Raw genomic sequence first — 22,645 nt, 5'->3', positions numbered from 1 at the left:
AATTACATCGTGGCTAATAGAGGTGGCCATGTTATCTCTAGCTAAGGATTGCGGGATTGCAGGAGGTGTACGGTACGGTAGTATTTAAAGACCGAGATGCAATTTCTTAAGAAGAGTCTGAGCCAGTGAATTACCAAAGGCTCTTTAGATACAAGGGAATGCGGGATTTACGGGATCATCGATAACATGGAGATTGTTACACGTAAAGTAATCAAGGACTCGAGTTGAAATCTTCCAGAAAGCAAAAATCAAAAACATTGTCACACTGTAATATAGACAAAATGAGGGGTTTAGCTTAACAAGTATTTATCGATATTTTCTCGCGTTGTTTTCCGCATCACCACATGAAGAGGCCATCACAGCTCACCCCTTTTGTTCACCATAGAGCCTCTATAGAGTGTAGAATACCTTGAACTCCCGGTTGTTGGGATGGCGCTTAGACAGCACGAGCAGGAGCTTGCCCATGTGCTCCTAACGGAGCTGCTGGCGTAAGTAGTTGGTCCGAAGTCAACATTTATGAATGGTAGAGTATAACGCGTCTCATAACAGGTATCAGTTCGCCATGCCGGTGCGGTGGTCCGAAACGCAGAGTGTCCTCTTCGACAAGGCCGGCGTAGAGAAGCTAGTTGAGTTTGGACCATCAACTACCCTCTTGAACATGGCGAACAAAACCCTGGCCCAATTCAACCAAGAGTCAGACGCAGTCAACGGATTGAAGCGATCTCTCCTCTCGATCAGCACCAATTATGACGACCTGCGCTATGATACGCTCCCTCCTGTGGAGCTGGAAAGAAAGGAGAGCCCGAAGCTAGAGAAGAGCCCGGATCCGAAACATGCAACGGAACCGATCGCTCTTGAGGCCCCTATCCACGAAAATGTGCCACCCGCAAAGGGAAACCTGCCCATACCAGACGTCCCAATTACCGCTTTGGAGTCAGTCAGCGCCCTTGTTGCAAGCAGCCTGAAGCGGCCTGCTTCGGATCTCAAACTGGGAGACAGCATAAAAGCTGTCTCAGGGGGTAGATCCATAGTACAGAACGAGATAGTCGGAGACATGTTAGAAGAATTCGGACCATTGGCCGACGATGTCGAGAACGTACCCCTGGAAGAACTGGCTTCGATAATCCAGAAATCGTACGACGGGAGGATGAGAAAGTGCCTGAGAGCCCGCGTCGAGAAGATGATATCGTCAAAGATGCCCGGATCGTTTGATTTGATATCAGCCAGATCTTTCTTGGAGGACAAATGGCGTCTGGCTTCTGGGAGACAAGACGCGGTTCTTCTGATCGCGCTTGGCCAGCAGCCGGCGGCGCGACTCAAGAAGAATGAAGAGGCCGAAGCTTTCTTTGACGCTATCGCCCAAGGGTACTTGACCAGCGCAGGGTTGTCGAGGCAAAGGAACGTGGAAGCGGCAGACCCAAAGCAGACACTTCTTGATTTGAAAGTAGTCCAGCAGCTCCGCGATGAGTATTCTACGTTGAGAAAGAAGGTCGCCGCTCTCCTTTCCGACGACGATGAATCCGCGACATCACCGTCGCAAACTAGCGACAATTTCTCGCAGATCCAGGATAAGATTGATCTGTACGAGAGTGAGCTGGGCGAGGACTTCTGCAACGGCATCAAGCCGACCTTCAACGCCGACCACCAACGATCGTATGAATCCTCTTGGAACTGGGGCCATGTCGACCTCATCGACGAGTACTACAAGCTCATCGGGTCAAATACGAGCCCGCGGAACCTCGAGGCAGTTATTGCTAGCCTGAGAGGTAGGATGAGTGGCAGGCTCGAGAGAACCCGACAATATCTTCTAAGCAGAATTTCGTCATCCGGTAACGATTCGAGGGAATCCGTTAAAAAGCTGCTCGAAGGCCTCGGAAGTGACAATTTTAGCGAGGAGGGCAGTTATTCCCCGAGCACGCAAACATCAAGCCCGGTGATCATACCACTGTCCGGAGCGGCCCAGGAGGCCCATCCAATTCTGTTACTCGAACCCACTCAGATAGCCTCAAGCCATCAAAGTCTCAGTCAGAAGCTTGGCAACCCCGGATCTCCCCGCATACTGAGGAGAGGGCAAGCAGCGTGGAAGCCCGATCCGTGCTTGACGGCCTACATGGGGCTCGAGAGTGCCATCACGCCGACTACTTTTGCCGAGAAAAATGTCCTCCTAACCGGCGCCGGCCCGAATTCGATAGGCATCGCCCTCCTGGAGTTGCTCCTCCGGGGCGGCGCGAGGGTGCTCGTGACGACCAGCAGAGCGATGCGTGACGCCGGGCCCATCTACCAGGAGGTGTTCGCGCGGCACGGAGCGCGCGGGTCACGGCTCGTGGTCGTGCCGTGCAACCAGGGCAGCCAGCAGGATGTAGAGCGGTTGGTGGCCCACGTTTACGACCCGGCGAAGGGCCTGGGGTGGGACCTGGACTTCGTGGTGCCGTTCGCGGCGGTGCCCGAGAAGGGCCGCGAGATTGATGCGATCGACTCGCGGTCGGAGCTCGCGCACCGCGCCATGCTGACCAACGTCCTGCGCATCCTAGGCGCCGTTAAGGCGGCTAAGCAGGGGCGGGGGTCCCGCACCCGGCCCGCGCAGGTCCTGCTGCCGCTGTCCCCCAACCACGGCGCGTTCGGCGGCGACGGCTTGTACTCCGAGTCCAAGCTCGGCCTCACGGCGCTCCACAACAAGTGGTTTTCAGAGAGCTGGAGCGACTACTTGTGCCTGTGCGGCGTCGTTATCGGCTGGACTCGGGGCACCGGCTTAATGGCGGCCAACGACGCCATCGCGGACGAGATCGCTAAGCGCGGTATCATGACTTTCTCCACCGAAGAGATGGCCCGACATCTGGCCGCACTCATGTCTGGCCGCGTGGTGTCCGTTTGCCAGACAGAATGCCTCCTGGCGGACCTGAGCGGAGGCATGGGCAGCGATCCCGGCTTAGCCGAATTCGTAGCGCAGATACGGACCGAAATTCGTCAGAGCGATGAGATCAGACGAGCTATTTCCGACGAGGAAGCACTTGACGAGGGCATTATTCGAGGGATTCTCGCTCCAACTCCCCCACCAAATTCAACGCCACCGATATCGCCTATGGAAGACTTAGATCTGGGCTTCCCTAAGCTTCCAGAGTACGCTACCGAGATAAAGCCCCTGAACGCCCAACTTGACGGCATGGTGGACTTGGAATCGGTCGTAGTGGTCGTAGGCTTCGCCGAGATCGGGCCGTGGGGCAACTCGAGGACGAGATGGGAGATGGAACTCAACGGGGAGCTCTCGGTCCAGGGATGCATCGAGCTGGCCTGGATGACCGGGCTCATCAAGCACAATCCGAAGCCGGCAGGCACCTCCTCACCGAGAGGCGCCGCTGGTGCCGCGTGGATTGACGTAGAGACCGGCGCGCCCATCCACGGGGTCGAGGTGAAGGCGAAGTACGAAAAGAAGATCCTGGCGCACGCGGGGCTCCGGCTGATCGAGCCGAGCCCGCTGGACCACCCGGACCGGGAGAGCCAGCAGTTCCTGCAGGAGGTCGTCGTCCAGCACGACCTGGAGCCGTTCACGGCGTCGCTAGACACGGCGACGGAGTTCGCGCGCGAGCACGGGGACAAGGTCGACGTGAGGCCGGTCGCGGGGAGCGACCAGTACTCGGTGCGGCTGCGCCGGGGCGCCACGGTCCTGGTGCCCAAGGCGCGGGCGTTCGACCGCATCGTCGGCGGGCAGCTCCCGACGGGCTGGGACCCGACGGCGTACGGGCTGCCGGCGGACCTGTGCGAGAGCGTCGACCGGTGCACGCAGATGGCGCTCGTGTGCGCGGCCGAGACGTTCCTGTCCGCCGGCATCCCCGACGTCTACGAGCTCTATGGCGGGATGCACCCGTCCGAGCTGGCCAACTGCGTCGGGTCCGGCCTCGGCGGCGGCCGGTCCCTGCAGAAGCTCTACCGCCAGCGCTACCTCGACCGGCCGGTGCAGAGCGACATCCTCGCCGAGGTGTTCGTCAACACGACCGGCGCCTGGCTCAACATGCTCCTCATGGGCGCCGCCGGCCCAACCCGCACGCCCGTCGGCGCTTGCGCCACTGCCCTCGAGTCCCTCAACCAGGGCTACGACCTGATCGCGTCCGGAGCCGCCCGCGTCTGCCTCGTCGGCGGGTACGACGACATGACCCAGGACACATCAGCCGAGTTCGCGCGCATGCGCGCCACCGCCGACAGCGCGGCCGACGTCCGGGGCCGCGGCCGCGCCCCCGCCGAGACCTCCCGCCCGTGCGCGGCGTCGCGCTGCGGCTTCGTCGAGGCCGAGGGCTGCGGCATGCAGCTGCTCGCGAGCGCGCAGACCGCGCTCGAGCTCGGGCTCCCCGTCCGCGCCGTCGTCGCCCACGTCCAGACCGCTAGCGACGGCGTCGGCCGCTCCGTCCCCGCGCCCGGCAAGGGCATCATGGTCAACGTGCGCGAGGACCCGTCGGCCGCGCGCGGGCCGTCGCCGCTGCTCGACATCGGCTACCGCCGGCGCCTGCTCGAGCGCGCCCTGGCGTCGATCCGCGAGCATCGAGAGCTGCTCTCTGCCCCGGATGCGCCTGAGCCTAGTCCCTCCGGTTCCCTAGACGAGGAGGCCGAGCTCGCCTCGCGGCGCGAGGAGAGGGAGGCGCGGCGGCGGTTCGGCAACGGGTTCTGGACGCACGACGCGCGCATCTCGCCGCTGCGCGGCGCGCTCGCAGTCTGGGGCCTGACGGCCGACGACATCGGCGTGGCGTCGCTGCACGGGACGTCGACGGTGCTCAACGAGAAGAACGAGGTGGAAGTGCTGCACCGGCAACTGGCGCGGCTCGGGCGGACGCCGGGCAACGCGGCGCTCGCGGTGTGCCAGAAGTACCTGACGGGGCACCCCAAGGGCGCGGCGGCGGCGTGGATGCTCAACGGGTGCTGCCAGATCCTCGACGCGGGCGCCGTGCCGGGCAACCGCAACGCGGACGACATCGACGCCGCGCTCGAGCCCTGGGAGCACCTCGCGTTCCCCGGGCGCACCATCGCCGTCGGCGACGTGCGCGCCTTCACCGTCACGAGCTTCGGCTTCGGCCAGAAGGGCGCCCAGGCCCTCGGCGTCCACCCCCGGTTCCTATTCGCGACAGTCGATGAGCAGCGCTACGCCGAGTACTGTCGCCGCCGCCAGCGGCGCTATTTCCGAGCGAAGCAGCACTTCCAGAACACGTTTTACGGTAGCCACATGGTAGTACTGAAGGACGATCCGCCATACCCTAAAGAGCGCCAAGTCGAGGCTTTGGTTGATGCAACTGCGAGATTTGGATGATGGGGAAGACACTGCGGCGGATTTCCTTTTCTCTCTCTTTTTCTCCATGCGCTTTTACGAACGTCTCTCGCTTTATTTTTCACTTCACGAACATATATTATGTAATCCGCACGGAAGCGTTGGTTATAAGAGAGACTGGGTAAGCCCAGCGATGCCATGACTCGCGGACACGGAGGAGCGGAGGAATCTTTCTTACCCGGTGAGACTTTCGGGCGCGTAATTGAAATCCCAATATAACTCACAATATCACTTATGAAATGATATCTCACGATTTAAGAGCTGGGGGTGTCTTAGAGACCCTGTATGTGTGATACTTGTGCATCCGGTGAAAACTGCCAGAAGGGAAGCCAGCATATCGCGCGATACGACAGATGTGATTAACCACAGCCACAAAAGCACTGGTACCAGATTAAAAGTCGTATGGCTCACACGAAGCGCCTACCATACTACCACGCGAATGCGAGCTTCGTGTCCCACCACATCGTTCCAACCAAGCTGGTCGCAGGTGCGCATTATCGTCGTGTTCTTCGTCGAGTAGTACCACCAGATGGGGGACCTACAAACGCCCTGCCACTTAAACATGCTCAAGAGCGCAACCTCTGATAATATCAGGACTTGCTAGGTAAACGAGCATGCTGGGGGCTGGGGGCGGGTACGTAGTGCTACCAACGCCGAGGGCGCCCGCAGGCAGACCAGCCAGACTAATCCAACCAAATAGCAGACCCCAACTCCTCAAGCACATTTCGACTCGACCCCGCCAGGGGAGCTGCGCATAGTGCGTCCGTCAACGGGCCAGCTCTCTCATTGCCGCACAGGGGCATCGGCACTTGTACATGCTCGCTCAGGTTGCGGGGGAGTCCACTGCCGCTCTTCTCCGCTTCGCGCAAGGCTCTTGTTACTACGCCTTGGGAAGGGGAGCCGGCTAGGTCGGCCAGCCGGGATATCGCGCCTCCTCAGTGTTTGGGGTTGTTCATTTCTTGGACTTCTTCTTCTTCTTGTTCTTGCTCTTCTTGTTACTGCCGCCGCTGCTCTTCATCGCCGGTCTGGCCTCGGGCAGCGCGGCGGCCGTGGCGGCGATCGTGGTGGCCACCTTCGCGTGCGCCTCGTCCTGGGCCGCCTCCTCCTCGCGCATCTCCTGATCGCGCGCGGCGCGTCTCTCTTCGAACCGGCGCATGTCCTCGCGCATCTTATCGGTGATCTGGACCTTCTCCAGCGGCTGGTACGGTGTGCCCGGGGGGGCGACCCGCTCCCAGAGCCGGCGCATGACGTCCTCGGCAGTCTTGTCGGTGCCGCCCATGTCGAGCAGGTGCTCCTCGCGCAGATTCTCGGCCACAGTGAACCACATTATGGCCTTGCGCGCGCGGTCCATGCGCGTCAGCAGCTCCTCGTCCTTGGACGCGAACACCTCGTCGCTGCCGCCGTCGTCCGCAGAGACCAGGCTGCGGGGCGGCTTCGCGGCCCGGTAGACCTTCATGTCGGCGTTCCACAGCCGCCAGTTCGAGTTGGTGTCGGTGATGCCGTTTCCCCGCAGCTTGCACCGGTAGCAGGCGACGTTGCCGACGTAGCCGAGGAATTCCCCCGTCTCCTGGGGGGACGCCATGGGGGAGGAGGGAATGGGCAGTTGGGGGTTCGGGTTCGCGACTCGGCCAGGCTTCGGCTGTCTCGTTGGATTTGGTTGGGAGCCTCGGCAGGGTTCAATCGAGCAGACGGGTCCTCAGAAACGTCCGATATTTCAATCCTCTTGCAAACCTGGCTGGGCCACGGGTCCGGTTAGTCCGGCAGCGCACGGCTAGAATATACCCAGGTATTAGGTAGGCACCTATAATGTAATATTATTCAATCGGTAGGTATATTCAATAGGCAAGGTTTCCAGGCGGCCAAAGTTCCCAGTCATGTCCGTTGCGTTATGTAATCACAGCACGCGGGTTAGTAACCTAGGTAGCTGCGAGGGAAATCGATAACCCGGTAACTCAATAGAAGTGCGATAGGTAGGTATCAAGCATATAGGTACCTCCTACCTTAGATACATGGCCGGCCGTAAGTAACCAAGGTAGCGCCTCTAGCAGCTGGTTACATTTCAGAAGGGGGAGGAGGTCAAGCCGGTAACAGGTTGTTCGTCGACGCGTAGTATACCTCCTTACCTACCTGCTAGGTACCTCCTAACTTACGGGAACTCCGTGTTTGATACCTACCACGTTCATAATAGAGCGACGAGACAAATAACCAAAAGCTGACAAGACTGTTCCCAACTGTTCCCATCAAAACCACGTAATAAAGCCCTCTCCCCCTAAACCCCAAGTGCCTACTTCCGCAACCCACTATTTCCCGTTCCCCTCTCTCTCTTCGGCTTCGTTTATCCCGCTTTCTCGACCGGCACCTTCTCGCGGGTGCCATCTTCGTACACCCTCTCGACCGGCGTCTGCTTCGGTGTCAGCGCAGTTTGGACGCGCGCGGGTGGAGGAGGGGCGGGGAGGACAAGGAGACGTGGAAAGCAGAAGAAGGGAGACGACGGGAGCGCGGCTTACCAAATCCATCCCGTGGGTGTCAGCGAACTTGCAGTTCGGACGCGTGCATTGCTTGCCCGCCTTGCAGTGGTGGCCCCAGTAGCACTCGGGCGTCTTGCACGCGTTCCTGTGGTAGCAGGGCGCCGCGCGGGCCATCGACTTCAGGATCGCCTTGCCGCTCGCGTCGTCCAGGTACGGCCCGTGGTAGTACGTGCACGACCGCTCCTCGCAGACCCCGGTCAGGTGGAACCGGTTGCAGGCCCCCCGGCCCTCCCTCTCCCCGCGCTCGCGGAAGCGCCGCTCCGCCTGCGGGTCGAACCGGGACGGCTCGTCCACCCGCTCGCCCGCCGCGTTCACCAGGTAGTACCTGTCCTTGGGCCGCCGGGCCGGCCGCGTCGGCAGGCTGGCCGAGACGCTGGCTTCCCTCGTCGGCGCCGGCGCGCCGAACAACGAGGCTGGGAGGAATTTGACCGGCCGGGATGGGGATATGGACGGCGCGACGGCGAGTGGGCTGTCGGGAAGGGGTTCGGAGCGGAAAACTTGGGGGAATTTGGCCCGCCGAAGACCGAGCTCCTGGAACTCTGGCGGTAAGGGGGTGGTTTCTAGCAGCATAAGTCGGGTTGGCGGCGAAGCCTCTTGCTGGAGCTTGGTGAGGTAGGCCTTGTCGTGACAGGGGCTGAAGAGGATGTGCTTACACTGCAGGTTGTCAACCATGGCGCGCACCGTCTCGTGGACTTTAAAGTCGGCCATATCCTTGCCGTGGCCGATGTCAACGAAGGAGAAGAGCCCCTGGGAGCGGCTAAACCCTCGGGCGAAAGCGGGCAGTTCCGTCGTGCTTCTCGCCAGCTCGGCGCTGTGAAGTTTCCGGGAGAGGCCCTCGAGATTCAGAGCAACCTGGACAATTATGTGCCAAGCACCCACGTCAGCATCAGGGTAGATGCCTTCAACGTGGTTCTTTACGTCGACGTGTAGTTGTTTAGCAGCCATCACGCCGCCTTCTTCGCCCTTCGTAATGTAGCCTTCGCGGAACACGGCGCTGTCGCCGTTGATCACAACATATACAAAGGAGCCAGCATCCTACACGGCCTCAGCACCATAATCACATCACGCGATGCCCAGGTGGCCCAACCTTTCTTGAGAAGGTCTCGTTTACCGCGTTCTGTCGGATGCCCTTTAGTTTCTTATTGGCGGCCTCGGCTTCGGCCTGGTAACGGGTGCGTGCCTCGATTTCACCATTGCACTCCTCGCACTTGTTCTCGAAGCGTTTCTGCAGCTCCTCGTATCTGACGACGAGATCTTTAACCAGCTCCTCTCGCTCCTTGTCAAACTGACGGAAGCTATCGAGCCGAGCCAGATAGCTGGTGCCGTTCTTCAATTCAACATCACTATTCATTTTGTTTGTTTTTCTTTCTCGCAAGGGACCTAAAAATAGCAGGAAATAGGGTCTAGCTAATTCAGGCAGATATACACAAGATTGAAGATGCCGAGTAGTCGGATATGCCAAAGCGGGCATGAGAGGAAGGGGTTTGCTGTTGTCGGTAGTTGCGCTGTCGTTCGCTTTGGGATGTTTACAGGCCGGCAGAAATTGCTTACTGGCTTCCCCCGTTCTTAGGTAAGCAGGAGCATAGGTTGGCGATGGATACCTACGCGATTGTCTTAACCGCTATAGGTACATATCGTATATGATCACAGAATGGGTGCGTAGGGTATCATTATGTACAAGCATGGATGTCAAGAAACACGAATATCGATATTACTCCACGTGCTACCAAGAGTGGCCCTCTAATGCCGCCAAAATTCGGGTGCTATTGGTGCGCCAGTAGCAAATTCCAGCGGAACATGGCGGACGAAAATAGGTACCTAGCGGCTAAAGAACGTCGGTTACCTTAGCTAGTTAGGCATTAAGTTACCCATGCATTCGCACACTAGACTACCTATTTCAGAAGCATATAGGCAGGTAGATGAGGATTGCATCGAGGAGGTACCTAGGCAGGTATAACTGCCCGCTTGTTAGTTATCTTAGGCTTTATGTCTAGCTAAGTAGATATTCAAGACGAGAAAAAGGGGTTCGTTCCTTACTGACTCCGTTGCCGCGATAGCTAGAGTCTACTAGGTATTAGTCCTCGACATACTACAATAGGACTAGAAACCATGATCGAGGTAGTGGGACGAGGTGACTTCTGAGAGGCACCGATAGAGTTGCCGGGCAGCGCGAGAGCTAAGCGGTGACTGATAAAGGCAGCTAGATTCTTCATTGCCACGTACTCACATTGCTACACACCCTCGAGAGCCGCCAATTATTGTCTAAGTATTATACCTCAGATAACCGAGTCCCAGCTCAGTTTAGCCCCTATTAGGCATCAGACGGTATAGCAGTAAGGTAGCAGGACGCAACGTGCAAGCTTGGCGGCAGCAGCGGACCTAAGCCTCACGGGCGAAGAGAAAGAAGACTCCCCGGCCTGAAAAATAACATGTCGTGTCATGCTATGCGAGATTGAAATTCGGCACTGTCAGACTCATCTATAGGGAGCCTCCCATTCGCGGGGCTACAGGAGAGGTAAGCCCATCGAGTCGACATGCGCCCGGCTTACTACCCCTGGATGGCCTAGGTCCTCGAACGAGGCGCATGCGTGCCGTTCGTCGTTCCTGGTTTAAAAAAAAAAAATTCCAGGGTAAGCCAGGCTGACCCGGGTAATCGACACGATGGACCCTGAATCCGCGATTCTTTCGGCGTCTAAGCATGGGTACATTCGCTGACCCATGTACTCGGTGGTATGCGATGGCAGCCTGCGCAGCGTCGGGACAGCCTCCAGAGCTAGGCAGGTATTGCCGTATTGTACCTAGCACCACCACCAGGAAAATGCGCCCGCCGAGGCCGCGAGCTGAAGTCACTTATATGGCACGCACCGCAGCGAGGGCGCGCTACTTGTGGGCTTCGCTTCACCAAATGACGGGGACGATGCGGGGATGAGGACTCGCGCCGGGATGCGGTGCGATGAGGATAATTGGTGCGGCAAACCGGACTCCACTCCCTTTTCCTCGTCCCCTGGTCTCTCTCTCGTCGCCCGTTCGAATCGGACGTAAACAGGCCGAACGTCATGACTATCGCAACCGCCAACCAGCACCCCACATAACCGCCCAAACCCCCCCTCTTGTGCCATCCCTTCGTGCCCACCGTCGAGCAGGCATTTCCAGTATCACATCGCTGCCCCTGCTGGCATACCTGCTAAACCTAGCTCCCTCTACGCTGCAACGCCCACTCGGCCCTGATTCAGATGTTCAGGCGGAGCCGTAGCTTAGTAGCCACAGCATCGAACCGCGAGCTAGGCCAGGCCCCCCACCTTCTCCCTTCCCTTCGGAGACGAAGAGCCATGCCCGGCATCGTCTTCATAGGCCAGCCACGTTTGGGCCTGAGGTCTAGAATCGGACGAAAATTTTGGAGAAACCGAGTGCGAGGGGCACAAGGCCATAATAATAATGAGCGCGCCCCTCTTTTGAATTTCCCTTCTCAGTAGCCCAGTCTCCTCGAACCTGTCCTCCTACCCATTAGCCCTCTTCCTTGCTTCATCCCGACTTCCCATCTGTTACAATGAGCCCGACTACCGTCCAGACGGCGGTGAGGCCATCGAAAGCGAACATTGCCGTCTTCACCAACCCCGCCCACAAGCTCTGGATCAACGAAGCCGAGCCGACGGTCGAGAGTGTACAGAAGGGAGATGCCCTGAAACCCGGCGAGGTCACTGTGGCCATAAAGAGCACTGGGATCTGCGGGTCAGTCGTGTCCCCCGCGCGCTAAGAGAGATGGAGAGATGGACACACACACACACGCACATACACAAAACCCTGTCACGCTGACCATTACGAAGCTCCGACGTCCATTTTTGGCACGCGGGCTGCATCGGGCCCATGATCGTAGAGGGAGACCACATCCTAGGACACGAATCAGCCGGGCAAATCATCGCCGTCCACCCGTCCGTAACGAGCCTCAAAGTTGGGGATCGTGTTGCGGTAGAGCCGAACATCATCTGCAACGAATGCGAGCCCTGCCTAACAGGTCGCTACAACGGCTGCGAGAAAGTACAGTTCCTGTCGACCCCTCCGGTGCCGGGCCTACTTAGGAGATATGTGAACCATCCAGCTATCTGGTGCCACAAGATCGGAGACATGTCATACGAGAACGGAGCGATGTTGGAGCCCTTGAGCGTCGCCTTAGCGGGCATGCAGAGGTCCGGCGTCAAGCTCGGTGACCCGGTACTGGTTTGCGGCGCCGGGCCGATTGGATTGATCACTCTGCTATGCTGCAAAGCTGCCGGTGCCTGCCCCCTGGTCATCACCGACATCGACGAGGGACGGCTCAAGTTCGCCAAGGAGCTGTGTCCGTCGGCGATCACGCACAAGGTGGAGCGGCTAAGCGCCGAAGACTCGGCCAAGGCGATCGTAGCATCCTTCGGAGGCATCGAGCCCGCCGTCGCCATGGAGTGCACCGGCGTTGAGAGCAGTATAGCAGCGGCCATCTGGGCGGTTAAGTTCGGAGGAAAAGTCTTCGTGATCGGCGTCGGCAAGAACGAGATGAACTACCCCTTCATGCGCTGCAGCACTCGCGAGGTCGACCTGCAATTCCAATACCGATACTGCAACACCTGGCCACGGGCTATCCGTCTAGTCGAGAACGGCGTGATAGACCTCACGAAGCTGGTCACTCATCGCTTCAAGCTCGAGGACGCGATCGCGGCCTTCAACACCGCCGCGGATCCCAAAACGGGCGCCATCAAGGTGCAGATCCAGAGCGACGACTAGCCATGGAAGGGGCCCATGCGGCGAGCTCAACCCCAGCTACTCTAGGGTAGGAGCATAATGTAATGAATCTGGGACGAGAGTCGACGGAAGACAAGCGGAGTGGGTGGGGAGCAGAAGGCTAGAGAACCATCTATTGTACCTAGGGTTATTGACATAAGCCAAGCAGGTAGCAGCTCCGGATATCGGGTTGGGTAATTCAGAGAACTGGATGCAACATAGGGAATAGGTATGTATTGTTCTTCGCACGCTACCATAGTGAAGAAAAAGTCGAGGTATGTATAGAGAGAGAGAGAGAGGAGAGAAGAAGTGAGGATGGAGAGTAGAATTCGGCTAAAGGCTGAGGAGCATCTGTAGACGAAACCCTCCCTTATGTACATGACGTACCTAAGGAAGGCGACGTATAGGGAGATATAACAATAAACGAAAGGGACAACCCCGACATTACATAATTCGAGGGTGAGCACAGCAGCGGCCGTTCTTATTGGCCAATTGGACAGGTATCCACAGGGACGGGCGGACGGGCTCGGGCATGCACAGGAGGAGGTACCTGTACTTTGGCAGAAGTACCTCAGGTGTAGGTACTTCGAGGGTTCCTTTAAGGTTGACTACCAGAAAGGGCCCACCACGATCTCGGATCGGGTTTTTCCGCCATGTGAATACCTGTCGGGTACCTCCACCAGTTAGCGGACATCTCAATTTTTTTGAACAGCCGACAATTTCAGGTAAGTCATGGTGGACAAAAAGCCCTCGAGTGTTTTTTTCTCCCTCCCCTACCGAGAATAAACAACCGCCTCGCCCTCCCCCCCCATCGACGACAAAGCAGCGGCCTTTGCGAACCCGCCCACGGCCCCTCCCTTCTCCCTTGGTTGTCAATCGAGGCCGTCGCCGTCGCCTCTCATTTTCGGCTGCTATCGCCGAGGGCCGTCCGGAATCCCTCTGATCCCCCTCCGCTGCCGCCCGAAGGCCGAGTCGGCACGATGTCGTCCGCTCTCTCTCGACCGATGATGCTCCGGCAATCGGGCGCCTGGGGTCGCATGGCCACCCGAAGGTTCGAGTCCACCACCGCGAAGGCGACCGATGCGGCCAAGGAATCTGCCTCGAGGGCTTCCAAGGCCGCGTCCGAATACTCGGCGAAGGCGGCGCAGGGACTGTCGAGGGTCGCCTCGTCGGCTGGTCCGGCTATTGCGGGCGCCGCTAAGGGGGTCGCCAACTCGTTGGGCAAGGTCGGCGGCCGTACCGGAAAGCTAGTCAGCTTTGTCGAGAGTACGTGAAGCTGCCATCCGCCATTTTATCTCTCTCGCAAGATCGCGCATCGTCATACGGGATCTGGAATGGGAGGGCAGGGTCCCACGCGTGTGTAGTACGGCTGGGTCAGATAGCTAATCTTAACCACCTTCGGCTACGCAGAGCATATTCCCACGGCTATCTTCTACTCCAAGGTCGGCCTGGAGCTCGTCAAGATCGTGTTCAAAGGCCAGAAGATGGTGCCACCGTGAGTCAGGACCGATCCGCGCAGGTTGCCTGCATCGCCCTACCGTCCCCCACATGGTTAACCAGACGCGTGTGTCTGTAGGCCCCTCACCACCTTCCAGGCCTATTTCGAGAACGCGTGGAAGTCCATCCAGAACCCGAGCATCCGGAACAGCCTATTCCAATCAGCAGCCAAGGTCTTCCAGCAACCACCCTCTAAGATCCTCGAACAAATTCGGAATGTCGACCGCGCCCGACTTGCTGCTGGGGGCGTTCTAGCCGCCGAGTGCCTCGGCTTCTTCACAATCGGCGAGATTATCGGTCGCTTCAAGTTGATCGGGTACCACGGCAGTCCTGCTAGCGCCCACCATTAGAGGCGATTCCAGCGAGAAATAACGAAAGAAAAAAGCAAGCTTCCTCGAAAAAACGCTATCTGTATTACACATGGATGGAGGGAAGGACAGGGGGGCGGGGGTCGGAAGGAGAGGGGGAACGATATAGACAGGCGGGTATTGCTGCATTCAACGGATCATAGTGGGTAATACGAAGGCACGAGGAGTCCGAGTTTGGACTCTTTTTCACTTAGACACCGACATGGCGGCTGCCCTATCCCCTCTTGCCACGAGGGTTCTGGCCCGTTTTTTCCTTTTCCCCCTCTATTATATGATCGGCTGCGGTAACGGGTGGGAAGTGCAAGATACAGAAAAGGGGGGAGAGGGAGGAAGGCAGCGAGGCAGTAAGAGGTAGCGGGAGAGGAGGGGGGGGGGGGGGGGGGGGGGGTAGAGACATTCCCCCGGAGTCGAGAACGACTCGCCTCGCGTTTGGTTGTATATTCATCACTTTTGTTCACCCTTTTCGAACATCCCGTCGGGTCAACCATTCTTCTTCGTCTGCTTCTTCTTGTTCCCTTTTCCCTCCCCCCCTTCCCCCTCCTCCTCTTCTTATCTTCTTCCTTTTGTCACACCATCCTGTACAATAAGTATACCACTGGCATTGAGATGGGCCCCTAGACAGGCCGTACTCGACGAATAGAGAGACAGACAGAGCAGAGAGAGAGAAAAGAGAGAGAGAAAGAGAGGGACTAATTGCCCGCCACCGACAGAGACTTCTTCCCTTCTGCTGATAATACGGTTGTCTGGGACCGGCTTGTGGCATACCCGACCCCCCCCCCCAACCCACCCCAAACCTAACCCCGGAGTCTTAACGTATAAACATCTTCAGCTACCCCCGAACGCACTCTCTCTGCTCCTCTCTCTTCCAACAAATCCGCTCCCTATTACGGCTCGGCCACGGCAGCCGCACCGCCTTCTCCCTCTACCGACCGGCCTTGGTATCAACATGGCACGGGGACTTAGGGGAAAGGTGTAGAGGGGAAAGACAGGTAATTCTCAAGGGTGGAAATAGCGTTGACGTGGCCGCGTACCGGCCGCCGCTGACGCCGTGTGTAGGGAGAGGCAGGCGAGTATCCGAGCAAGCAGACGCAGGTAGAGGAGAGAGAAAGAGGGTCCCCAGATGGTCTGCTCAGCCGGTCGGGCGTGGTGGATAGAGCAGCGACGGATAGGGCTCGTGTATATGCCTACATCCACGTCTATCTACCCAAGCAATCGATCCCGTGCATCTGCCACATACCTACCTCCATCCGCCCGCGCCCCGACGCTACCGCAGCGAGCCCAACCGTCAGATCGACGGCCCTACCCCAGACCTAGGACCAGCGCGTTGCCACAACGTCTCCAGCCCCGTTGCCGACCTACGAGGGCGGTATGGGCGCCGAGCGCGAGATCCCTGGGAGATGCCCGACTGCGCTGGCTCCTTGAGCACCCCTGCCCCCCGCCCCCGCCAGACCGACTCTAGCGGTGGAGGGACCATCGCGATCTAAACAAACGCAGGAGCACTAGTAGAAGCAAGTATACAGTCGCGTGACAGGATAACGCCAGGGGAGGTGAGGAAGGGGGGGGGAGGGGACAGGGTCATGGAGCCTCGTTACCCGCTCTTACGTGCTCCACACCGCGCCGCGGCGGGGGAGACTAGCTAGCCGCCAAGTCCCGGATGGCGCAATCGAGGTGCCAGCTAGTCTTGTCCCGGGCCTCTCGCTCGCTCGCTCTCTCGCGCGTGTGTGTGTTGTGTCTGAGGTAAGCTGGGCGGGGGGGAAGAGGACGAGGAAGAAAGGAGGAAAGGAAGGGGGGATGAGGAAGCGAGCCCCTCCGATCCGCTCTCTCTCTATCTATCGGGGAGGTGGAAGAGGGACCAATTGCCGTAGTGAGGCGGACGCTCGAGCGTCGAAGATGTTGGTGACACGTAGACATGGCGTAGAAGGCTCGCGGGAGTTATTAGTATCCCCCCGAAAAAGCAAAGACGAGGAAGAAAACCCCAAGAACAAGAGGGTCTCGGGCGTTGGCCACGGGGTGTGATAGCAAGAGCAGTGTTAAGCGATCTTCCCGTGTTGGCTTTCTCCCCATCCCACCTCCGTTACCGGGTCGCTGGTCCGTCCCGTATCGTATCGATCCGCGGTCCCGCCCATCTGGCCACTCCGCGCGCGCATGAGTGCGCTAGAGGGTAGAAGGGGAGGGTGTGAGGGAAATTGCCACATCGGCTGTTGTGCCAGGCAGGGGAGGGAGGTCGAACTGATGTCGGCGGAGACATGTCGCGCATGACCGCCGCTATTATGGGAAGGGCGTCAAAAAAAAAAAACCAGGATGCGACCCGGCACCAACCTGCATAAGGGCGAGGAGGGAACACACATACTCTCTCTCTCGCCTCGTCGTATCTAGCAGCACCACCAGGCCAGGTGGGAGCAGGGGGGGTGGGAGCGAGGCAGGTAGAGCGTCCGTTGGGGCGGTAAGGGAAAAGGAAACAATGCCATCATAACCTCCCACGTGCGACCCCGCGGCGACGTAGGCGGAACCAACTGCATATAGAGAAGTGCTAGGGGGGCCAAGGGTGGGTTCGTAAAGGGGAGGAGAGGGCAGGGAGAGCGATAGAGGCCCGGCCCGCTAACACGCCTCGCCTAGCGCGAGGAAACCTGTTTGTTATAAGCACGAGGTGCATCTGCGAGAGAGAGCATGGGCCGACGACGGGCGCAGTAGAGGGGGGGGGGGGAGGCAGGAAGCGAGTCGTCGTCGTCGACTTCGAGCCAGCCGCCAGATCCAGCCCATCCGGCATCTGGCAGCGATCACGTAGGGGACATCCGATCTGTCAGGTGTGGGAATGTGGACGCACACAGGCACCCGTCTCCTAACGGGGCGCCCATGTACGGATCACGTACGTATGGACGTATGTATGCATGTGTGCGTCGAGTGGCACAGCATGCGCGGGCACGCACGCAGCGCCGCAGGGAACGAGATAGGCAGACACTCCTCCCCCCCTCCCCCCCTACTCCTTGTGCCTCGCTAGCCTGCGAGCGGCGTGAGAGTAAGCCCAGCAGAGAGGGGGCAGGGGGGTGAAGGGGGTAGCCATAGGGTATATAAAGCGTGCGGCCGCCAGCGCGGCCGCCGCCCGCAGAGGCCCTGTGTATACGTATGGCGTGTGCGTGTGTAGGCGTCACCCAAGCGGCGGCCACCTAGCTCAGTGCCCGGGGCAGCCAATTTCGGGACGTTAGACGGGAATGCAGGAAGCCGACGCGCGTTCGGGCCGGTCGACAGCGTCGAGGGGATCGCTTCACGTAGCGATCGCCCAACCCGCACGGCTGGCCCTGTACGGTGATATGCATGGTGGGTAGGCTGTGTGCTGCCGGCGTCTGATAGGGCCGCGTCGTCGTCGCCGTCCGCTCTGGAACGCTCCCCCAACGCTCCCTCCCCTGGCCAATCTACCTCTCCATTCCCCTACGTCGGGGATACCTTCGTCGCCTCGCCGTCGCGACGCACCACCACCGCGGGCCGTCCCCGAGCCCGTCTAGCAGAGGCGGGTTCTGCGCGCGCGGTCTGGGGATGATCGGTGGCCAGTGACGTTGCAGCCCTTCTACTCACCCGCATTATTGTAATCTCCCTCTCTCCCTCCCTAGTGCCCATTGGGGGCGGGGGTTCCACCGGTCAAGGGGGTGTGCGAGACAACATCTCACCAACCAGCCTGTCGGTCCACCTATGATATCGCCGGCCAGTTAGACTAACGCGGGCCCAACGCGGGTCCAGCACGGGTCGGGTCGGGTCGGCCCTACTGCGCGACTTCCGGGACGCAAGGGAGATATAAGGTGAGGAAGAAGAGATGGAGAGGGGGGCGAGAGAGAGAGAGAGAGGTGTGATACCACGCGGCGGGAGTAGGCGGGAGGGAGAGGTCTTGCTAAAGAAAAGAAATCGACGCCTGGGTTCCTTGCGGCGGTGCGTTATTTCGTCCGCAGCCCCCGGCGGCGGCGACCCTCGTTTCGATGGAGGTGTGGCGCATTGTCACGGCTCTGCCTCTCGGCCTGGAGCAGTTTTTACACACGTATCCATGCGGCCCATGTCTGCCCACATCAGTACCTAAATAGTACCCAGGTAACCCGGGCGATTGGGTTGGACCGGGACGAACCCCTACTAGACCCAGGCGGGAATGGCGAAGGTAACGCTGGCAGGAGGCGCTGCTTGTCGACGCGGTGAACAAGTGTAAGAAACCCGAAAAGATGAAAATGAAGAAAACACAGATAGCTACCTGGAGGTAGGTAAATATGATAATACCGAGCTACCCAAGGTGTATATATCGCATAGCTTAGGTACTCATAAATACCTAACATACCTACCTAGGTAGGTAGGTAGTGCTTGGGTTACGATCCGGCAGGGGAGAGGCGCAAACAGGGAAAGGAAAAAAGGGGTTGAAGGCAGACGGCTGTGCCACACATACTACCTAGGTAGCTATTAGTTGGTTAGGGTACACGCCTACTTGGCACAGACTTGACATAGGCATGTAGGTGTGCATGTGCGCCGCATCTTACCATCTTCTTGCCCAACAGAGAGAGAAAGACAGCCTCACCGTGAACGGGTCGGAAAAAAGAGGCTAGCCAAGCGATCTACTGCTTGTTCTGTGAGGTGGATAGAAATCGACTATGATGATTGTGGGATCTAGTAGCCGCACAGGCGTCTACCGACCTAAGCACAACATGTGTCCCAAGTCGCAGCGATAGCAACGCCGGCAGAGCTAGCAATTGCCTACCTATACCAAACGGACAGATGCTGTCGGTCGCACAGGAGCCCGTTGGGGGCCGAGTAGTGCATCCGGGCAATCATCGTGTGGGCAAGCGAGGTAAATAGGCGTGGCCGGCTTAGGCGTAGCCAGAATCCGCATGAACGCTTTATTATTTACACGAAGCCGTAAATACTCACAGATGTGGTCGTCGATGGCAACCGAAACAACCGCAAGCGCAACAAGAGACAGTGGCCTCGTGGCCGTCTCTTTCTCTCTCGCTCTCTCTCCCCCTCTCTCCCTCTCTCTGCAGATCAACTTTTCCTGTACCGCAAACCCTGGTGGGAAATATGACAACGGCACGACATAACACCTACGACCGTACACAGCGTACACCATCGAGAGAAAGCAATGCAATGCAAGCACAACCCAGAGCGCCGTTTCATCTAAGACTGAGGAAAAGCAGTGTAACTCTTCACTGCCCAATGCGCCCCGACGCTTGCTTGCCAAGCCAGCACCGCCAATAGAGGCACCTTATCCCATCTCAACGCTCACCTTCTCCTACGCCAAACAGAAATCAGCCGACCAAACAACCCAAAAAAATTCGAACAAGACCCTCCCCACCCCCTCCCCCCCGGCAGTGCGCGACACCGTAGCTAGAACCGCTCCGATTCTGGGGAGGAGGGAGAGAGTCGTTCACCACCGATGTCCAAGGGACAAAGTATAGTAAAATGGTAATGGTCCATTTTCCTCGTCAGAAATAACCGCCATGAGGGGAAGTGCACAGCGAGCAAAGTGGTCATAGCCTTCGACACACTCCATGTATCGTACATTGCGTCTGCCCATGCACGAGCAGGCGCATTACTTCCCGATCAGCTTGTGTTGGTGCAGGTCTGGCCAATACCGGGAAAGTACACTTGTGCTCAGCCTGTCGAGAGAGAGTATGCAGGACCTGCTAGTTATGCGGGAGGATGCCGAATATGTCACGGTGGAGGGGAATCGACCCAGTTGCCCTCAAGAACAGACACCACCGCCTTTGGCCTTTGCGTAATGAGGAAGGCCTGCAGGGGTTCAAAGCTGGCCCATACGGGCTAGAACTCGTAGGCCAGCAGGACCGATATGTATCTATCAAGGTCGACCGTCAATAGCGCAGCCCAACCCTACCGAGGGGTTGTCGTCGGAAGGGGGGGGGGGGGGGGGGGGACGAAGAGTCGGGTAAACGTCCCATATGTTACAAGTACCCCGTGATACAACCAGAGCCGGCTCTCCGGGGGGCTCCTGAATGGGTTAGGTAGTAGAAAAGAGGTGGGGAGAAGACCATCGCAGAGAGTATAACTATGACAGGGGGTTTGCTCATGCTCTGTAGACGTCTGGCATGGACTCGTGGGCACAAGCAATCGGAGCGAAATCTTGGTCCAAGCAGCACGCAAAGAGGCAAGTACCAGTCCAACGGTTGCATTGCAGGCAGCCGAAGAGCACTCACACCCGTTGGCCCGGTATCGATGATGGTCTCCGGGCGGTCCAAACATACCTAACCTCGTCAGTTTCATCAAGACGGGTAGCAGCAGCGGGACTTACATTGTACAGAAAGCTCTCATTCCGCGAGTGCACATCTCCTTCCGCACTCTCTCGATCAGTATCGCGACTTGTTCCGGATCGTAGCCGTTCATCCTCGTTAAAGGGGCTATTGTTAAGGCGTGTAGCCCTTGTGTAACCCCAAGATTGAACCACCTGCCCAACTCTCTCTCGTGCTCTTCCGGCGGCCAGGAATTGAACGGGATACGCTTGCTTACTTGCTCGACGTCGACGTAGCCAAGGTGTTGCAGCATCCCGGCCGTATTGGGGTCTAACGTCAATGGTCGACCGGCCCTCGCCATAGCCTCGGTCAGTTCCCGCGCCCACAACCGGAGCTGAGAGTCCTCAGGTAGATCGCCGCCCTCGGATCTAGGGGTGAAATCAATCTCTATGTGTTCGAACACCCCGGTTCCGGGCTTGAGGTATCTGCAAGCGGTGGTTAGTGGTATGTGATCACGTGCGACCTGCGAGCAAGCCAACGTCCAGGGGTTCATACCTGAGGATCCGGCTATATAAGCTCGACCAGTTCTGTATGCTGCCCGCGAGCATGCTCATGCGGATGAGGTCAAAAGAGCCCTCCTCGACGCCCGTCCAGGACTCTTCGATATCGCGGCGCTCAAACCTGACGCCAGGAGGGATTCTATAACCAGTGAGCGCATAGCAAGAAAGGGGGCCGGCGCACCGGACGCGATTGCTGTCGCACTCACCGTAAGGGTTGGATCAAGGAGAGGTCCCAGCCAAGAATACTAGCTCGACCCTGATGGCGACTGTGACGAGACGAGAAAGTCAGCCCAGGACGACCCGCCCGCCGCGCGCTCCCGCGAGAAGATAACTCACTCTGCCATGTCGATCACCCATATGCCGGTTCCACAGCCAAGATCTAGGATTCGCGGGTGATCAGGAAGTGGCCGCTGACATAGGCCTCCGTAATGGGAATCGCCCCGTCGCGCGACCAGGAAGAACTGGTGAAATATGTCCATCCGGTCCATTTCTTCCTAGATGGGGTCATTTCTTTTAGCAAAAGCCGCGGGAAACCGTCAATTCAATTTCAGAGCCGTACCTCGTCCATCGGAAACATGTATTTGCCTCTCCGGAATGTGTCATAGTGCCGACCATTCTCCTTGAACCACCACTCTTCTGGTTTCGCCCTGTTGTCTATCCGAGGCAGGGAAGGCGGAGGTATAGGTGCACTAACAGGCACGAAGGCCGTGTCAGTACCCCCTAGAGCTCGGAGGTGCAGGCTCGGAGCCCTCGTTACATACCCGTTCTGACCGTAGATCGAGCCGTTACCATTGTGAGCCATGGCGGGAACAGTGAAGCCCAAACAGGGCAGGGGTGCGCGCGCGCGAAGGACGGCCCGCCAGAGCAAGGCTCTCCGAAACGGGTAGCAGGGTCGGATAGATCGTTGCGACGACGGGCGAGAGCTTCGCGTCCAGTCGGGCGCGGCGCTACCTTCGTCGCGGAGGTCGATCGGAGACGGCGCCGGGTGGGTTGCGGGATCACAATGGCTTGTCGGTTCGAGACGGGTCGCGGATGTCGGAGAAGAAGCAGTCGGGTCGAAGACGCGCCGGCGGCTCGACGAGCAAGAAAAAGAGCGTGGAGACGGAGAGAAGGTGTCAATCGGTATGCGGAGCAGCGCTGGTACCACGAGAGGAACTGCGGGAGAGGCGGGTTGAGTTTGTGTAGTAAAATAATAATAATAACGAGGGGCAACCAGGATACGCGTGTTGAAGAAATCGCGGGTTCGAGGATGGGCGGACGGATAATACGTGAGGATGGATAAGGCAGATTGATTGACCTGGTGGTGGGGGCTAAATTCCAACGACCAAGAATTAATCGAACGAGGCAAGTCATAAAATCAAAAGGGCGAATTTGCTTGCTGCTACGCTCTTTCCCGGCCGGCTTTCTAGCAACTTGCTCT

The 22,645-nt window shown here is 58.5% G+C and overlaps 5 protein-coding genes across 5 annotated transcripts; 2 read left to right on the top strand and 3 right to left on the bottom strand.

The window, feature by feature from the left end:
* Positions 1-138: 138 nt before the first annotated feature.
* On the top strand, positions 139-5,746 carry GGS23DRAFT_609445 (putative 3-oxoacyl-synthase). Its single transcript, XM_051520270.1, has one exon. It carries the CDS (start codon positions 521-523, stop codon positions 5,288-5,290), a length of 4,770 nt encoding a protein of 1,589 aa, XP_051371736.1. The 5' UTR covers positions 139-520; the 3' UTR covers positions 5,291-5,746.
* Positions 5,747-7,150, bottom strand: GGS23DRAFT_49039 (uncharacterized protein). Its single transcript, XM_051514390.1, has 2 exons — positions 5,947-7,150; positions 5,747-5,889 (listed from the first exon to the last, which is right to left on the bottom strand). The coding sequence occupies exon 1, from the start codon at positions 6,888-6,890 to the stop codon at positions 6,261-6,263; it is 630 nt and encodes a 209-aa protein (XP_051371735.1). The 5' UTR covers positions 6,891-7,150; the 3' UTR covers positions 5,747-5,889; positions 5,947-6,260.
* Positions 7,151-7,152: 2 nt separating this feature from the next.
* Positions 7,153-9,385, bottom strand: GGS23DRAFT_567852 (uncharacterized protein). Its single transcript, XM_051516366.1, has 3 exons — positions 8,924-9,385; positions 7,816-8,871; positions 7,153-7,709 (listed from the first exon to the last, which is right to left on the bottom strand). Exons 1-3 carry the CDS (start codon positions 9,305-9,307, stop codon positions 7,644-7,646), a joined length of 1,506 nt encoding a protein of 501 aa, XP_051371734.1. The 5' UTR covers positions 9,308-9,385; the 3' UTR covers positions 7,153-7,643.
* A 1,998-nt stretch (positions 9,386-11,383) lies between these two features.
* On the top strand, positions 11,384-14,435 carry GGS23DRAFT_605138 (GroES-like protein; the record flags this gene model as incomplete). Its single annotated transcript, XM_051519711.1, has 5 exons — positions 11,384-11,565; positions 11,661-12,567; positions 13,470-13,854; positions 13,999-14,083; positions 14,165-14,435. The coding sequence occupies 5 exons, from the start codon at positions 11,384-11,386 to the stop codon at positions 14,433-14,435; spliced, it is 1,830 nt and encodes a 609-aa protein (XP_051371733.1).
* A 5,979-nt stretch (positions 14,436-20,414) lies between these two features.
* Positions 20,415-22,645, bottom strand: GGS23DRAFT_48532 (methyltransferase LaeA). The gene is made up of 7 exons (XM_051514349.1): positions 21,987-22,645; positions 21,785-21,914; positions 21,562-21,719; positions 21,432-21,491; positions 21,221-21,364; positions 20,728-21,150; positions 20,415-20,680 (listed from the first exon to the last, which is right to left on the bottom strand). The coding sequence occupies exons 1-7, from the start codon at positions 22,025-22,027 to the stop codon at positions 20,629-20,631; spliced, it is 1,008 nt and encodes a 335-aa protein (XP_051371732.1). The 5' UTR covers positions 22,028-22,645; the 3' UTR covers positions 20,415-20,628.

This window comes from Durotheca rogersii, assembly GCF_024521655.1.
Source record: "Durotheca rogersii strain YMJ 92031201 chromosome Unknown GGS23scaffold_10, whole genome shotgun sequence".
Classification (NCBI taxonomy): Eukaryota; Fungi; Ascomycota; class Sordariomycetes; order Xylariales; family Xylariaceae; genus Durotheca; species Durotheca rogersii.
The sequence above is the reverse complement of the archived record's forward strand: the minus strand, read 5'-3'. Positions and strand labels throughout refer to the sequence as shown.

Bases quoted from the DNA above. Each gene is read 5' to 3' on its own strand.
- GGS23DRAFT_609445 (XM_051520270.1), top strand. From the start codon at position 521: ATGGTAGAGTATAACGCGTCTCATAACAGGTATCAGTTCGCCATGCCG.
- GGS23DRAFT_49039 (XM_051514390.1), bottom strand. From the start codon at position 6,890: ATGGCGTCCCCCCAGGAGACGGGGGAATTCCTCGGCTACGTCGGCAAC.
- GGS23DRAFT_567852 (XM_051516366.1), bottom strand. From the start codon at position 9,307: ATGCCCGCTTTGGCATATCCGACTACTCGGCATCTTCAATCTTGTGTA. The intron at 8,872-8,923 runs GTTGGGCCACCT...GAGGCCGTGTAG, and splicing joins ACGAGACCTTCTCAAGAAAG to GATGCTGGCTCCTTTGTATA. The intron at 7,710-7,815 runs GTAAGCCGCGCT...ACACCGAAGCAG, and splicing joins ACACCCACGGGATGGATTTG to ACGCCGGTCGAGAGGGTGTA.
- GGS23DRAFT_48532 (XM_051514349.1), bottom strand. From the start codon at position 22,027: ATGGCTCACAATGGTAACGGCTCGATCTACGGTCAGAACGG. The intron at 21,720-21,784 runs GTACGGCTCTGA...GACCCCATCTAG, and splicing joins ACATGTTTCCGATGGACGAG to GAAGAAATGGACCGGATGGA. The intron at 20,681-20,727 runs GTAAGTCCCGCT...TGACGAGGTTAG, and splicing joins ATGAGAGCTTTCTGTACAAT to GTATGTTTGGACCGCCCGGA.